We start from the raw sequence: 17,927 nt of genomic DNA on the forward strand, positions 1-17,927 counted from the left end.
ACTAAGATCATGGCATCTGGTCCTATCACTTCATGGGAAATAGATGGGGAAACAATGTCAGACTTTATTTTTGGGGGCTCCAAAATCACTGCAGATGGTGATTTCAGCCATGAAATTAAAAGACGCTTACTCCTTGGAAGGAAAGCTATGACCAGCCTAGATAGCATATTCAAAAGCAGAGACATTACTTTCCCAACAAAGGTCCGTCTAGTCAAGGCTATGGTTTTTCCTGTGGTCATGTATGGATGTGAGAGTTGGACTGTGAAGAAGGCTAAGCGCCGAAGAATTGATGCTTCTGAACTGTGGTGTTGGAGAAGACTCTTGAGAGTCCCTTGGACTGCAAGGAGATCCAACCAGTCCATCCTAAAGGAAACCAGTCCTGGGTGTTCATTGGAAGGATTGATGCTAAAGCTGAAACTCCAATACTTTGGCCACCTTCTGTGAAGAGTTGACTCATTGGAAAAGACCCTAATGCTGGGAAGGATTGGGGGCAGGAGGAGAAGGGGACGAAAGAGGATGAGATGGCTGGATGGCATCACCGACTCAATGGACATGAGTTTGAGTGAACCCTGGGAGTTGGTGATGGACAGGAAAGCCTGGTGTGCTGCAATTCATGGGGTCGCAAAGTCGGACACGACTGAGTGACTGAACTGAACTGATAAGGGGCTTAACTGTTGTTCCCCCTCCCTACCCGCCAGCCCACCTCATGCCAGCTCTCAAGTGTTCTAAAACTATTTTACTTAAAGAAGGTAGAAAAAGGCAGAAGGTAATTTTTCAAAGGGAAAAAGAAAACTTAAGCTGTGCCATCGCTCATCGGCATGCTGCCCTCCCTGCCCACTGTGGGGCAGGTGTCTGTTCGCGAGACCTCTTGTCCAGGTGGCTGGTTGGTGGCCAAATACAGTATGAGGGGCTCAGGCACCTGTGTGCCCGACTCTCAGCCCCTCCGTCATCCAGGGCTCCGAGTGTGAGTGGTTTTGACTGTTTCCAACTCCCTTCAGTGTTTCTGGAGCGGGGATCATCGGTACCTGTTAAGAAAGGAGGAAGGTTGATTGATCACTGGTTATCCTGATTTTAGAAGGAATGGATTCCAGAGCTGCAGAATCTGAGACTGAATCTGGGGAGGTGGGGAGCAAGGCTGGAGTCCCACAGCTGTACGAGAAGGGAGAGTTTAGTCAGGGGATGAGGAAATTAAGAGGTCAGTAGTGGGAAACAGTCCGTGGGGAGGTCAGGCCACCGTTGAGCTGGATTGCAGAGAAAGGACTAGAACAATGGGGGCAGGCAAAGGTGTGATTTAATGGCAGGCTCCTCTCAGCGTAGCCACTCTTTCTGCTTCATTCATCCTGTTGCCTCAGCTTTTGTTTTCTGCTGTGCCTGAGACATAACCAAACAGGATGTGAGTGAGAGGAAGTTGTTTTAGTACAAAAATAGTTGATATTTCATTGTGGAATGAAATGCAGGGGCCCTTGACATACAGTAGGAGTGATGTGGACTCAGGTTTTCGGCATATTTTGTATATTCCTGGCCCTTTTGTTGCTTGTACATTTAGTACTGGACACCTTCATTGTTTTCTGATGGAGACATACTGTGTATACCCTAAAACCTGTTCCTTTCCTTCTGTTGTCTAATACAGAACCAAGTATTTGTTCTAAATGTACCAGCATTTAAAGTATCAAGAGTACATAGTCTTATAAACATTTTTATTAAATATGCAAACTGTAGTTAAAGTTAGTTGATTGGTTTCTCTTCTTCAGTGTCGAGGGGTAATATGATCATGTGGTAAACCTGATTACGATTTATTTGATAAATATTTTTTTTCTGGTTGCATTTACCTTAGGTAACATTGGAATGAATATGCACACACATATATATATCCTCTACTGTGTAAAGATAGTATGAAGAAAACTCTCATTCTCCTTATATTTTCCTCCATAACTTTTCTATTTTTGTGTTCTTGCTGTACTCAGAAACAGCTGCTCAGTCTTAATTTGGTCTCCCCAAGTGGTTGCAAAAGAGAATCGTTGTTTGATGCTGAACCAAAATTGCTCCCATCCTATTACTGTGTAACTTGTTTTTAGGGAATGAATTTACCTTCCTAGGTAAATTTTCCACAGTTTTGAATACGGGCTAGAAGGTGGTGTTTCAGACTTTAGAGTCTCGCTGAGGTTCAGTAAGCATCAGGGTGCCAAACTCACAAGTATTTGTTAGAAACCAAAGAATTTCAGACACTTTCTCTGAGTTTTTAAACCACATTATAATAAATGCTTCCTTCCCTGTATCCTAGTCCAGAAAACTATGTCACTGTGTTACAACACAAAGGGATTGGCTAGGGTTGTGTTTGTGAGGTCAGCTGGCATTCCATTCCTTGGGCTTCCTTATCTAGAATGTTTTATTGCAGCTTTGTGTCACAGAGGGTGCGATAGTAGTCCCGGGGAGTTAAATATCAGGGAAGTAGTAGAAACAAATCATGACAGCTCTTTAAATTAAAAAGTGTATATTCTGACTTCAAAGGATTTTGCAAAGTCTTCCTATTTCCAACCCATTCTGTTTAAATGAGCCAACAGTCAGAATATTTTTCTGATGACTCACCCTCAAAGTACAACACTCTGGCCTCCGATTGTTTTACCTGTTCAGAGGTAAACTTAAGCTGTTCAGTTCAGTTCAGTCATTCAGTTGTGTCCAACTCTGTGACCCTATGGACTGCAGCATGCCGGGCCTAAACTCTGCAGTAGTTCTTCTGGGAACTCTTGAATGGATGGTTCATAACTGAAGAAAAGAAGAAAACATTGTCAGGCTGTATCATTAGTGATTAAACTTGGGCTTTACAGGAGTGGGTGGAATGGCTTTTGTTTTAGACAATTCATTCTCTTCTGTGATTTCTGAGAAGTGTCAATTTTTACAGAGAATGGCTCTGTCGTTACTTTTCTTTCTGCATTTTCCTCTCGGTTTCCTGTACGTGGAACCCAAAGTATCAGACGGACAGTGGGTAGGACGGCAGCAACCGGATTTAGGGAGAAGCAATTGAGTTCTTCTTCCATCCACAGTATGGACTGACCTCAGGTTATTTTTAAGAGTAGGGCCGGTTTCTGTCACTTTGAGAAGTGCTGGACGGCATTGTCTGTGGGCTATTTTTTTTACAGTTCTGTTTTGTGGGCTCTTAGACTGTGAAAGTACTTATTACCCAAATTTATTTTATTTCATTGTCTTTACTAGAACTTAAGTGAAAACAAATATGTTTTCTATAATACTAAAAATATTAAAAGTCACATAAAGAAAAGTTCATCTTTTCCCTTCAACCTCCATCCCCACTTTCCTGAGAGCACCAATGTTATTAACCTGTTATAGTTTCTCCTTCACTAAACCAATTGCTGATGGAAACATGTATACACATGTGTAGTGGTTTTGGTTATTTGTTTTTTAATGTGCTCATGATCTACACATTACTCTGAAATTTGCTCCACTTAAAAATATTTGTTTAAGGGTCCCTCTAGGGCCACACAGGGTCTAGTTCACTCATTGCCATCATTCAGTTCAGTCGCACAGTCATGTCCAATTCTTTGTGACCCCATGGACTGCAGCATGCCAGGCCTCCCTGTCCATCACCAGCTCCTGGAGCTTGCTCAAACTCAGGTGCATTGAGTTGGTGATGCCATCCAACCATCTCATCCTCTGTCATCCCCTTCTCTTCCTGCCTTCAATCTTTTGTCTTCATACTCATTTCCGTAGCTGCATAATATTCCAAATATGGATACTGCACACTTTATTTAGTCATCTCCCTATTCACGAGCATCTAGATAATTTTCTGTTTTTAGCCTACACAAGCAGTGCACAATAAACATCGTGACGTATTTAAAACTTGAAAACTCATGCTCTTATCTCAGTACTAGGACTTCCCCAAGGTGGGATTTCTGGGTCACAGTTTATCATGTTTTTAGCGCTTTAAATATTACCATGGTACTTCCCCAAAAGGTTATAATAACTCATATTCCTGTTTATCTGCATCCAGAGGAATAAAAAATGATGTTTCTCTGCTTTAATTTCTATTCTGCTGCTTAGTAGTGATATTTTTCATATTTTCATGTTTATTTGCCATTTGGTATTTTTGCTGTCTGACTTGCCTATTTATATTCTTTACCTATTTTATTTTTTCTGGTCTAATAATTAAAGAGTGTCGGTACTGAAACCAGACAACCTCGGCTAGAAGCCAGATTTCTATTTAGTGTTGTGAGTTTGGAGCAAACTTTGGAGCAAAGTGTTTGCTCCAAACATGTCCCTCATGCCTCAGTGTTTTCCCTTAAACAAGGATAAAATAAGACCTGCCTCCTAAGGTTGTACCAAATTTAAATATGCTCTTAGGGTAACATCTAGCATAGAGATATTGGCTGTTATGAATGAATACCCTGTTTTATCACTGATACCTTCGTGTATTTTATTATTCTCTGGCTCTGGGGCAAAGCCACATTTTCTTACTGCCTAAGTTTTACTTGGTAATTGTTTCAAACACTATTTATCAGACGTACCCTCTTTTTAAAGCACTCTAGGCCTTGGGAGGGCTGGGAGGAACTTTAAGAAGCTGAGCCTGCTTTTTATCTATCTCAGAGCAGAGCTGTTGACGTGTGTAAGGTAGAGTATACACTCTGAGGTTATTTTTACATCTAACATTGTCCCTTCTTCCCCATTAAGTGGTTTTTCTGGTGAAGAATATATCTCTTGGATATTAGTGGCAACATCAGCATGCTTTGAGTCTATTTTGGCTAGTTGATTTTTTTTTTTTTTCTTTTAATGTATCTGCATCCCTGTTTGCCCTCCAATTATATGGAGCCCTTAGCAGTCATTCCTGCTTTGTTCATTTCTCATCTCCTAGTCCGCTTGAATCAACAAACATCTTTCAGAAAGGCACCGGGGAATGCTTCTACATAAAGGACCCATTCCCTGGTGGCTCAATGGGAAAGAGTCTGCCAGCCAATGCAGGAGACATAGGAGACTCGGGTTCAATCCCTGGTTCGGGAAGATCCCCTGGAGTAGGAAATGGCAACCGATTCCACTATTTTTGCCTGGAAAATTCTATGGACAGAGGAGCTTGGTGGGCTGCAGTCCATGGCATTGCAGAGTTGGACATGAGTGAGAGCACGCTCTCCTGCTACTATGCCAGTTGTGCCCCAGTGTCTGAGATCATAAAGGTTGCCCTTGTTCAAAGAATCCAGCAGAAATTCAGGAAAAGAATGTGTCACTGTGGGTGGTGGCTCACAGCATGTAGTACTGATGTTTTTGTTAGGAAACCTCATGGACAAAGTAAAGCAAATTCTTCTTTGGGTTCAGTTAAGTATATTCTGCGTGCACATATTCTGGCCCTTTTGATGTGAAAAACCAGGGAAAATGATGGGCTTGATGGATTTCAAACTTTGTCCACTACCTCCCAGCTGCCCTGCAATGGGCAAAAGCATGAGCTGATCTGTAGGAAGGCCCCTGAGCCTCCAGAAGCCTTAAAAGCTGCAGGGAGAGGAACAAGATCAACTTTGTCATGGAAGGAGACTTGAGCCAGCACCTTGTTGAATATGTTTACTTGGAAATGAAAATCAAGTCCAGGGAGGCTGAGTGGCTTGCTCAAGTTCACACAGCTAGTTCACAACTGAACTAGAACTAGTATCCAGTTTCTTAGCTGATATTCTGGTGGTCATTTCATTCTGCTCGATGTAGACAGTTGTTTAAATATAGTCATGATGGAGTTTGGGTCATTGAATTACAGGTAGATTCTTTACTGTCTGAGCCACCAGGGAAGGCCTTGCATCATGGCTAAAAACATTTTCGAATAACTCCATGGCTGGGAAAATGAAGAAGATACTTAATTTCCAGTTGGCCATGATTAGAAATGTGATAATAGACCTCGGTAAGCTACCAGCAGAGAGGACTAGATGCCCTCTCCAGTGGTTGTCTCTGCTGATCATGTGCTGAGATGTGACTCATGATCTTTGAGCAAAGGAGCAGATGAGAGAGGACGTTTTATTAAGAGCTCTGACTGCCAGGAAGAGCAGGGTATAGATTTAGAGGCATCAGGTGTGAGGCATAATGTGGCTGGAGATGACTTCTGTGACTCTCCTAGAAGCTTCCTCTTCTGCCTGTTCCCAGATCGCACTGCTCCAGCCCCCATCGCTGCCGCTGTGTGTCTTCTCTTCTTCTGTCCATCCCTTCAGTGTTGGGGCTTCTGGGTTTCCGTCCACAGACTTGCTTTCACACTTTCCCCAGGGACCCTCACTCACCCCCCAAGACTTCTGTGCTGAGGTTCTCCTTGTCTGTGATTCCAGCCTTCCTCCCCACCCTGTGTTCACATTGCATCTTTCTGGCTGTCTACTGGATGTTACCAGTTGGGAATCCCTCAGGCATCTCCAGAATCCAGTCTACCACCTTCTCAATAAGCCTGCTCTTCCTCCCAGATTAATTGTCAGCCAGCAGGCCACCCAAGGCTAGGAAGGTGGGGTTTGTTATGGGCCTTGCTGTGAGGCTGGGAGCCTGTTGTCATAACCCGGGAGAGACCATGTAGATCTCTTGGTCTTTCCCTTTTTAATCCATTGCTTCAGCCCTACCCGTGGGGCAGATCTATTGTAAAATGTAAATTCCCCTGATAAAAATATTGCACAAGTTTTTGATTCTGGATTCTGGATTTTGGTTTCTTAATGAAATCCCCAGGCCTCACTATACAAACCTGACTCATTTCTCTACATTTTTCATCATGTGCCATTCATTGTAATGAATGACTTGGTCATTGCTCAAGTGTGAACTTGTGCTTTTATACCTGTAGTCCCTCCGCTTAGAACGCCCTTCTCTCCTTTTCTGGCCAAGTGTCCTTATCCTGTGATATGGACTTTCCTCTGGGAGCTCTTTCTCGTGGCCACCCCTTGGTGCAGGTTGGCTCGCTGTATGCACGGTTTCCTTTGCCATTCGTATTGCTATTCATATCCTGTCTTCCCAGATGGTATTCCTTGGGGACAGGGACTGCTCTTCACTCATGTTTGTGTCCCTAGCCTGACATAGAATATGTGCTCATGAATATTTATTGAATGAATCAGCATTTCCCCCCTTGCCTGCCACCGAAACCAATGGCTGTCCCTCAAGATCTGCCATAGTTTTCTTTATTCCACCATCCAGAACGTCTTCCTTCCCCATCCTTTGCTTTTACCCTCAAGTCACAGGCTGGACTGTGAGTCCTTATCTATCCTTTCTCTGCATCCTTTTCATTTGATCTGAAATGCACATGTTTTCCTCCTTTTTGCTGTCTAAATTCTACCTCTTCATTCAGAGCTGGTCACCTATTTCATTACTCTATGAAGCTTTTCCTGATGGTAATGTTTAATTATTCTCTTTTGCTTTATTTGCATTGGTTTTGACTCTCCAGTCAATTGTCAGCTTCACAAGGGCAGGGATCAAGTCTTAGTTTCTCTTTTCCCCGCACAGATCTTACATTGTGTCTGTCCTTACCGCCTATCCACAGTACTTACATAGTCTGTCCTTGTTCGTTGACGTGCAGGTGACCCACCAAGATGAGGGCAGAGTTGTCCAGCGTCTGGCTCTTCAGGATGGGGTAGCTTTCAAACATACTTAGACACCTCTGTAAGAAAAGGAGGTTTTTAAATGTGATTTTTATTTTTTGTTTTATCTTGTTATCAGAGTGCCAGAGAAGCAGAAATCAAACTGAAAAGTGAAAGTAGAGTTAAACTTTTTTACTTGGACCCAGATGCTCAGGTAAGAAGTATTTTAATATTTAGACTAGTTCAAGGAAAGAAAAGCTTTGATAGGTTATTTGCTTGCTTATTTGTTTGCTTATTTATATATTTTGGATGAAAAGCAATATGATAATATAGAAAATTCAGGAGAAAGAGAGAAAACAAAAACTGGTAATTTCATTTGATATTCCATGGATTGTTGAAAATTGAAGGAGATTTATCCAAAGATGTGCTAGTCCACAAAGAACATATATAATTTACCCCGTAAACCCACCACCAAGAAAATAACATGATCTCTACAGTTGCCCAGTAGACGGTACTGTTTCCTGATTGGCCCAAGCTCAGTTCCAAACACAAGCCTTGCCATCCTTCTGTGCACACCTGTGTCCTGAGAACACCCCAGACACACGTGGCGAGGGCCTCCAGGGCTGCCCACACACAGGGCTGCTCGGAGGGCCAGCTGTCCTGCTGTGTCTCCTCCCATAGTTTCCTCTTCTTCATTTGTTGTCTTTTTTTTTTTTTAATAGAACTTCTTTTCCCCATTTAATAATCAGTATTTCTGTCTCTTCTCAGACTTCAAAACCATATAGTTTTTTGGATAGGTTTTTGTTTAGTGTGATGAAATATGCACAATATAAAATTTACCGCTTTAACCATTTAAACATACTATTCACTGGCATTAGGTAGAGTCACATTATTGCACAAGTATCAGCACGATCTCGTTCCAGAACTTTTCCATCCTCCCAAACAGAAACTCTGTGCCCATTAAACAACAGCTCCCTGTATCTCCTTCCCCTCACCCTTAGTAACCTCTATTCTACTTTCTGTCTTTAAGATTTTAACTGTTTAGGAAGCTCATATATGTGGAATCATTTGATATTTTCTTTTTCATGTCTGGCTTGTTCCGCTTAGTATAATGTCTTCAGGGACCATCCTTGTTGTAACATATGTCAGAACTTCATTCCTTTTTATGGCTGAGTAATATTTCATTGGATTTATAGTATATGCCACATTTTGATTATAGGTACTTCAGTTGATGAACACTTGAGTTATTCATAACAATAATTTTAAAGCTCTAAATAATCAGTCATTGAGTAGATATACCATCATTTATTTGACCAGTATTATATACTACGTAAATGTATAAAATAGTAAACACAGTTTGCATAAATAAATATGTATAGCTTTTCCATATTTTAAGCAGTTTCCTTAGGATACATTTATTATGGGATTTTTTTTCTTAGTGGGAACATAATACATTTATATATTTGCATTTTCTTTTAAAGAAGCTTGACTTCTCATCAGCTGAGCCAGAAGTGAAGCCATTTGAAGAGAAGTTTGGAAAAAGAATTCTCGTCAAGTGCAATGATTTATCTTTCAATTTGCAATGCTGTGTTGCCGAAAATGAAGAAGGGCCCACTACAAACGTAATTTTCCTTTTGAAAAACTAAAATTAAAAAAAAACAACACATTCCGAGGTTTCAGGTGAGCCCGTTGCAGTGTGGTCATGTCACGCAGTCCTAGTTCCTGGTGTTGGAGAACGGAGGGTGAGATCAGAGCGCAGAGGGTCATTTGGGCCACCAGACAGGACGTTCACGGTACAGGACAGGGAGGGAGGCTGTTGCACTTTGGCAGTAACTTGTAGCAGCAATCACACACAGGTCTAGTCGTCTCTTCTTTGATAGCAGCGTTCTCTTGTCCCAACAGTTTGAGCCCTAGTGATGGTCTGGATTGTTTTGTTTTGTCCAGGTCGAGCCTTTCTTTGTCACTCTGTCCCTGTTTGACGTAAAATGCAACCGGAAGATTTCTGCCGATTTCCATGTGGACTTGAACCACTTCTCAGTGCGGCAAATGCTGGCCACCACGTCCCCGTCTCTGAGGAACGGCGACCGGCAGAGCTCGCCTGCCCCGCTGGGCATCCTCCACGAGGCCTCCATGCAGTACCCGAAGCAGGTGGGGGGCTGGCCCAGTGGTCACGCTGCTAAGGCTTACCTTGTGCAAGCTGTGTAAATACATAAATGAAGCGTAAAATGCGCAGTTTGAGTAAATGAGACTCTTAATTAGATTGATTGCGTATATCACGAGGCTGTCAAAGCAAGCTGAAAGAGAAATGGCTTTTGACTTCTCATTTCTTTTTTTCTAAACTTGCTGCTAGTTGCCTCCTCCGCCAAAGGGCCTTTTTGATTGAACGATGAACTGTTTGTTGCTGAGTTAACCAGTTTGGTGCTGGGTGCTTCTGAGTAGTTCTGCTGTTTGCTGATTAAGAATCTTTAATGTTCGTGAGATTTGTTTAATGTGACTGTAAATTCTGCTCGCTAAAGAAGATGGTTTGTTCCCTAGGGGATATTTTCAGTCACGTGTCCTCATCCTGATATATTCCTTGTGGCTAGAATTGAAAAAGTACTTCAGGGGAGCATCACCCATGGTGCTGAGCCATACATGAAGAGTTCCGACTCCTCCAAGGTATGGATGACTTTGGGATGATAAAAAGCAGTGGGGGAAAAAAATAGGAATAGAAATGCTTAAAGAAATCACAGTTAAGCCATATTTATGTTCTAAAAGAAATAGACAGCTTTCACTGTTCTTTGTTCAATCACTCAGTCGTGTCCGACTCTTTGCAACCCATGGATTGCAGCATGCCGGGTTTCCCTGTCCTTCAGTGTCTCCCAGTCCATTGAGTTGGTGATGCCATCCAACCGTCTCATCCTCTGTCATCCCCTTCTCTTGGAGCCTTCAATCTTTTCCAGCATCACTGTCTTTTCTGATGAGTCTGTTCTTTGTATCAGGTGGCCAAAGTATTAGAGCTTCAGCATCAGTCTTTCCAATGAATATTCAGGGTTGATTTCCTTTAGTATTGACTGGTTTGATCTCTTTGCAGTCCAAGGGACTCTCAAGAGTCTTCTCCAACATCCCAGTTTGAGAGCATCAATTCTTGGCACTCAGCCTTCTTTATGGTCCAGCTCTCACATCTGTACATGACTATGGGCAAAACCATAGCTTTGACTATATGGACCTCTGTTAGCAAAGTAATGCCTCTGCTTTTTAATATGCTGTCTAGGTTTGTCTACTCTTGTAGATTTACTCTTAAGAGTTAACCTTGTGTGTCCAGTTTTCAGTGAAAAGTAATTCCATGTATAAATAAATACTTCATTTGGCTAGACTATCCTGGCAAAGGAATTACCAGCTTAATAGTAAACTTTCTTTCATTAAAAAGTACATATATTATATTTATATGGAATTCATTTCCACTTGCTGGCATGTGTCCAAGGTCCCGGAAATGTAAATTTGGATCCATTTACTCTTATATGTGAGTCCGGAGACTAGGAGGTGACCTGGCTGGGATGGTCTGGCCGGTAGTGTCCGCCGATCGAGCCCACTTGTGTTTTGTCAGGTGGGACAGGGCTCTGGTGGCAGAGGCAGAGTGACATGAGGCAGGAGAGGGAAGGGAAATACACATGTGGTGTATGTGCTCTGTGTTCATTACTTTGGTGTAGTGTTCGGTACCTGGGGGTACCTAGGAGTGGACATAAGTCACACTTCCAAAAACTTAGATTTACAAAGGTTTAGTTGCCTGCTCAGCTTCCCACAGCCAGAGTCGCCAAAAGACACATGACTGTCACTTTCCAGCATATTGAGCTGCCTGGTTTGAGTCAACCATTTGAGTGCTGCTCGTGCCAGTTTTACAGTACTTCTATTTCTTAAACAATTTTTTTTTTTAATAACTGATCATCTGTGAGATGACCCTGATACATTGATTGACAAAGACTGGTCAGCAGGATTCGGGACACCCTGGCGGCTCTCACTGAGGTCTTCTCAGCTGATTCAGAGCTTCCTCTCTGTGGTCACCAGTCCATCACAGGCGTGTCCACGAAGATGCAGGATGATTGTTAAATGACAGGTCCTAGGAGTCAGAGACCTGGGTGCTGAGTGCCCAGCCAGCCTGGACATGTCATGTGACCTCTCTGGGCCCCGGGTGTCACATGTGTAGTTGAAAGATGGTGCTGCTACCTGTCCCTCCCTTCCCTCAGAACAGTGCTAAGATCAAACAGATAATGTACAAGTCAGTGCTGGGAGACTGTAAATCAAGCCACTGACACATATAATGGGACATCATCATCAATTACTACAGCCCCCATCAAGGAAGAGCCCATGTACCCAGGCACACAGCTTCAGACAGGATGCCCTTCTGGCTGATAAAAGCTGAGTCAAGTTTATCTGGAGAGAAGCTGTTTTATTTTTTAAATCAAGTCTGTAAAACCTGGGATGAGAAGCTCTTTTAGTCTCTTCGGTGTTTTGATTAATAATCAGTGAATGCCCAGGATAAGATCTATTCCCCTGCTGTGTGCGCAACACGTTTCCAAGGCTAGTGTGCACCAGCTTGGCCGCTTCTGCCTGCCATGTGCATGGTTTGGAATTTGGCAGCTCACGCTGGTGCGAAAACCACGTATCCTCGCAGGCAGGATGCCGTTCTTCCCAGTGTCCACTGAGCATCTGCTGAATTTACTCCTCCTTCGTACTTACGGGATGTGAAGCTCAGCCATGTGTACATTTTCCCATGCGTCCACAGCTCCAAAGCAGTCAATTCAAGCAGAGATTAAGACTCAGCCATCTTATGTAAAAATAGAAGCTTCAGTAGAGATTTTACTGAGGGATAGTTTTTTCCTGTGTATCAAAATTGTCTCTTCATGGCCTCTCCTTTGGGGTTGGCCCACCCTCATACCTCAAGGGTGTATTTTCCTTTGCTTGCCGAATAAAACTCTGAGCTGTAATTGAGCTGTAAAAAAAAAAAAAAAATTGTCTCTTCATGTTTCCCAAGATGGCCTAGGGCATCGTTTGGAGGAAATCATTGGTTTGGAGGAAATTTTTGGGAGGAGTCTCTGTAGGTGTCCACCATGAACAGATTTTTTTAAAAAAGAAAAGTGGGGGAAAAAACCCAAAGGGCACACACTAGTTTTTCGCTGGCTTTCACGTGCATTGTATTCCATGTGCATCCTCAGTAAATCTGAGAGTTCACTGCAGGCAAGAGTGAAACATATGCAAATATTTCATTTTAGTCCACAACACAGTCATTATTGTTAAAACCTAAAAGCAATTGTTTCTACTTGAAAATGTGCAAGTAAAATGGCCACTCCAGGAAGGCTGACCATTCTACTGTATGATCTCCGAGTTTGTGTGGACGTGCCCCCCTGGAAGGAGAAAGGGAGGGACTGGATCCTAAACCTGTTTCAGTGGAGAAGTGTTTCCATCATCACTCTTGAAGGCCTCCGTTCCCCAACGTGGTTTCAGTACACTTGTCATATTTAGTAGCTGGAAGGGATGCTGGCAAGTCGAGCCCATGCTCTTCATTTTGCAGGTAGGGAAGCAGAGTCCAGAGAGATTCAGTGGTCCAGACTCACACAGCTGGTTTCGGTTTGACTCAGAAGCAGACAGGATGCTGTTGTTCTCCTTCCGAGTCTTCTAGATGAGCGCTTCTCAGACGTGGTGCACACAGATCACCAGAGTTCTGGTCAGATTTCAGGTTCTGACCCAGGAGGTCTGAAGTGGGGCCTGAGGCCTAGCTTTCCTGACCAGCTCCCGGTGGAACCCATGCTGCAGCTCTGCAGAGTTCACACTGGTTCACCGGCAGTACAGCATGTTGCCCAACGTTGGTTTGATTCTGATTTACTTAAGTAATGTAAAAGATCTGTAGTCAGGTACGGATGTAAGAGTTGGACCATAAAGAAGTCTGAATGCTAAAGAGTTGATGCTTTTGAACTATGGTGCTAGGGAAGACTCTTGAGAGTCCTTTGGACTGCAAGGAGATCAAACCAGTCAATCCTAAAGGAAATCAACCCTGAATATTCATTGGAAGGACTGATGCTGAAGCTGAAGCTCCAGTACTTTGGCCACCTGATGCAAAGAGCCGACTCATTGGAAAAGACCATGATGCTGGGAAACATTGAGGGCAGAAGGAGAAGAGGGCATCAGAAGATGAGATGGCTGGATGGCATCATCAATTCAATGGACATGAACTTGGGCAAACTCCAGGAGATGAGGGACAAGAAAGCCTGGTGTGCTTCAGTCCATGGGGTCACAAAGAGTTGGACCTGACTTGGCGACTGAACAGCAATAGCAAAAGACCCTTCACACTCTACTCTGACTGAATCAGTCAGACTTTGTAGTGGTAACAGTGCAGTATCCCAGAACAAGAAAATCTGGGGATATTAGGTGTCATCTGCTTTAGTGGTAGGGGTATTGTTGATAAAGAGACCTGCCATGCATGCATCTTAGGCCAAAACTAAATCTGCTTCCCTCTGCACTTTAGAGTTAATCCACCCCCCACCCAAACCAAAAGTGATCTTGACAAAGTGAAAGTAGCAGTAATTTATACCTAGAAAGAGAAATGTGGTGTTTGAAAGCCCTGGCCTAACTTAAGTCAGTACCTATCATGCCTTAATAACAAGCATATACTCCCCAAATCTGGGAAGTCTGCATAGGCCAGTGCACATTAAGAGTTGTTAAGCTTAGTGTTTTCATTAGTGTCCTCATTTAAACTCCCATGGGATATATTGGGGCATGAATACCAAGTACTAGTAATTACTGATAACTCAGGGGCTTATACTACATAGCCCTTAGTCATAAAGAAATACAAAAGCCTATGAAATGGCATGCCTGTTGCCTATGAAGTCCAAAGAAAAAACATACATTTTGGAAACAGTTTTCATTTGATATTCTTTGGAAATCGTGCTAGAGAATATGATGAACAGAATCCTCTGCACTAGAGTGAATCCAGCTGTGTTACATTTAGATGTGCTTGTCCATGCATCTGATACTACAGGAAGAGCTTGTTCAGTGACTGTGAGATAATAACTGTAGTTCACAATTCTCCCTTCAGTGGGATACAGTAACTCATAGTTCTACTCTGATGTCTTTAAGGTTGCTCAGAAGGTTCTGAAGAATGCCAAGCAGGCATGCCAAAGACTAGGGCAGTACAGAATGCCATTTGCTTGGGCAGCAAGGTAAGGGGAACATCTTTTTTTTTTTTTAAGTATTTTGATTGTTTTTTGTACATGTCACTTTTTAAAGGAGTTGCATTTTTTTTCTAGGTTTATTGTTTTAATTGGAGGACAATTGCTTTACAATGTTGTGGTGGTCTCTGCCATGCAACAATGTGAATCAGCTATATGTGTACCTAGTTCCCCTCCCACTTGAGCCTGCCCACCCCCCATGCCACCCCTCCAGGTCGTCACAGAGCACCAGGCTGAGCTCCCTGTGCTGTGCAGCAGCTTCCCACTAGCTGTGTGTTTTACACAGGGTAGTGTATATATGTCAGTGATACCCTCTCAGTTCGTCCCACCCTCTCCTTCCCCTGCTGTGTCCAGGAGTCTGGAGGAGAACATCCTTTATACCTTTTATATAGGTACAGCTATATGGAGAGACAGACAGACAGACTGACCAACCCATTCTGTTTGTTGTCCAGAAGCAGAAGATTTAAATCAAACTGAAAACCAAGCAAGCTGCCTATCTGAAACATCATTTATTAGAGACCCAGAGAAAGGTGGTGCTGGCTGGAGAAGGGCGCTGTCAGCCCTGGCAGGATGGACAGGAGTGTGTGTGGCAGAGCTGGGGCTCCGGGTTCCAGCACGCGCCTCCAGCTGGGAAGGGGGTGGCAGCCCGGTCAGTGAGGCCCACAGAACCTTTGTATTTTGAGTCATAAGCATTTGGCTGTGTGTGTTATTTCCTAAGCGCAGGCCATTTGCTGGAAATATTTTCTATGTAAATTGAGTTAGCTGTGTTCATCCTCATAAATACCTTCCTCGTCTTTCGATAATGAGATTTCTGCTGGCCATAGCCAGTGGAATGACAATTAGTCTTCACTTAGAAACCAGAGTCCAGCTGTGGATTTATTTTGGTCACTTGGAAACTCAGCTTAGACATGTCGTTCTGCTATTTCAGGACGTTGTTTAAGGATGCATCTGGAAACCTTGACAAAAGCGCCAGGTTTTCTGCTCTCTACAAGCAAGACAGCAATAAGCTATCCAATGAAGACATGCTCAAGTTACTTGCAGACTTTCGGAAGTGAGTCTCAAGGCCTTGCCTGTTTCTTCTACACCAGAGAAACAGAAGTTACTGTATGAGATGGGGGTGGGCAGCCCTGTGTCAGAAGTCACTCCCTTGGCTGGTTAGCTTGAACCCCACACCCTGCCCAAAGTGACCCCGTTTGGGGGTGGTTTCGGCTCACAGTCTGGCTTCCTGGGTGGTGCTTGGAGGGTGAAGTTTGCAGGGCCATCAGTGAAAACGTGGTACGAGCAGAGAGCCTACGGCCAAGCAGCTAAGATCACAGGCCTCCACTGGTCCCGAGCACGGGGTGGTTCTCCCTGTGCACCAGGCCTCCCGTAGGAAGGGTTTCCTGGGGAGAGAGTGGTCCAGAAGGTCAGCGAGAGACTGAGAAACCTGGAAATAGGGACCCAGTGCTGTCAAGCACAGAAGATGCAGTACCATGAGGGAGGCTGCAGTCCTTTTTCATTATGAATCCGAAGAAATGCCACTGTGTCTTTGAGTGTTTGTCACACTTGAGTTAGGGAAGTAGAGAATTCCTTTTTCATTTTTTTTTTTTAAACCTTAGTGTTGCTTTATTTTCTTTCCTTTTTTTTTTTTTTTTAACAAAAAATAATCACATGTCGGTGGCTTGGACCCCAGCTTGTATCCAAAGCTATAGTTTCTGCTCCCGTGATTCTCTCAAAAGTCATTTAGCAGTGGACGAGAAACATGTTCTGAAGCTGCCCTAGTGTTTAGAAAATAGCTGTCAAAGCTCATGAGCCATGTTGCCCCTCCCCCTTGTGGTGATCATCAGAGGAGCGAGTCCAAGATTTAGTCAGAAAGTAATCCTGTCAGAGAGATGGTATTGCTGGCATGTGTGCTCCAAGAAGCATCCGTCTAAGAAGAGGGATGCAATATTTTATATTTATTTGATTTGCTCACAGTTGTGTGTCTTATTTCTGCAGGGGATCTGAAAGCCAAGTATAAAAATAGAACATTTTCTTTAAAATGCAGATCTTCTTTAAATGCTACCATATTGGGTAGTTTAGGTGATGATGCTGTTAGTTTCTGCACGAGGTTTACAGATGTATACAAAAGGCTGGTGGAAATGAGAGGAACCCTGAGATAAAGTGATTCCATTAGTTGGGGCTGGTCAGGGGCAAAGATGATGACATTCATCATAGGCTGTAGTCATGTGGGAGCAAGAATTTGGAACCATTAGGGACATCCAGGTTCACATGAACAGAACCGCAAGATATCTTGACCGTGAGACTGCTCAAGACAACAATGATGATGTCTGAGGAATCTTAAAAACAAGAGTTGGGAACTTTTCAAAACTGGGAACAATTCAACCAAATGCTGAATCTGTGAGCCACTGAGCTGTGATGCTTCTTGCCAGGGATCTCAAAGATGTTATTAAACAGGTGGCTTCTGAGGAAGAATACAGGAGGCAGCATCCTGTGTTCTGGGAACTAGTCATCCTAACCAGATTTCTGCCTCTCCTTTTTTACTTGGGTCACTAAGCTGGTTCGACAGAAGAATGTAAAGCACATATTCCAAGATGACCAAGAAGTCAGAGAAGTATGAGAGAGTGAAAAATTGTTCAGTGCTGGAGTAACCAGATGCGAGGAGGGGTGACGGGTGGCTAGTCTCAGTCTGGCAATGGGCTTCTAGGGGTTTGAGAGGGAGCTGCTTCTTGGCAATAGTCTGCGCAGTATCTTCATGAGACTTTTATGAGAATGTAAAGTGCTGATGAATGTCTTCGTGACATATGTATTTTGGAGAAGGCAGTGGCACCCCACTCCAGTACTCTTGCCTGGAAAATCCCATGGACGGAGGAGCCTGGAAGACTGCAGTCCATGGGGTCGCTAAGAGTCGGACACGACTGAGCGACTTCACTTTCACTTTTCACTTTCCTACATTGGAGAAGGAAATGGCAACCCACTCCAGTGTTCTTGCCTGGAGAATCCCAGGGACGGGGGAGCCTGGTGGGCTGCCTTCTATGGGGTCGCATAGAGTCGTACACGACTGAAGCGACTTAGCAGCAGCAGAATCTGGATTTAGGAGGGTCTTGATCAACTACAAATGACTCAGTCGTAAAAAGGTAAAATTTCATTGGGACAAAAATCAAATCCTGTTTTGATTTCTAAAAACATAATTGTATAAAGACAGGATGGAGAGATATAACAAGAT

The 17,927-nt window shown here is 43.4% G+C and overlaps 1 protein-coding gene across 17 annotated transcripts in view; it reads left to right on the top strand.

Moving 5' to 3' along the window:
• DOCK9 (dedicator of cytokinesis 9) overlaps positions 1 to 17,927 on the top strand; it is a 284,352-nt gene that overhangs the window by 175,430 nt on the left and 90,995 nt on the right. For all 17 annotated transcript variants that reach the window (XM_044927109.2, XM_044927115.2, XM_044927118.2 and 14 more), the window contains exons 10-15: positions 7,660 to 7,734; positions 9,002 to 9,142; positions 9,465 to 9,668; positions 10,056 to 10,178; positions 14,631 to 14,713; positions 15,651 to 15,773. In XM_044927109.2, the coding sequence (XP_044783044.2) occupies positions 7,660 to 7,734; positions 9,002 to 9,142; positions 9,465 to 9,668; positions 10,056 to 10,178; positions 14,631 to 14,713; positions 15,651 to 15,773 (749 nt within the window). The remainder of the gene's footprint in view (positions 1 to 7,659; positions 7,735 to 9,001; positions 9,143 to 9,464; positions 9,669 to 10,055; positions 10,179 to 14,630; positions 14,714 to 15,650; positions 15,774 to 17,927) is intronic.

This window comes from Bubalus bubalis, chromosome 13 (assembly GCF_019923935.1).
Source record: "Bubalus bubalis isolate 160015118507 breed Murrah chromosome 13, NDDB_SH_1, whole genome shotgun sequence".
Lineage (NCBI taxonomy): Eukaryota > Metazoa > Chordata > Mammalia > Artiodactyla > Bovidae > Bubalus > Bubalus bubalis.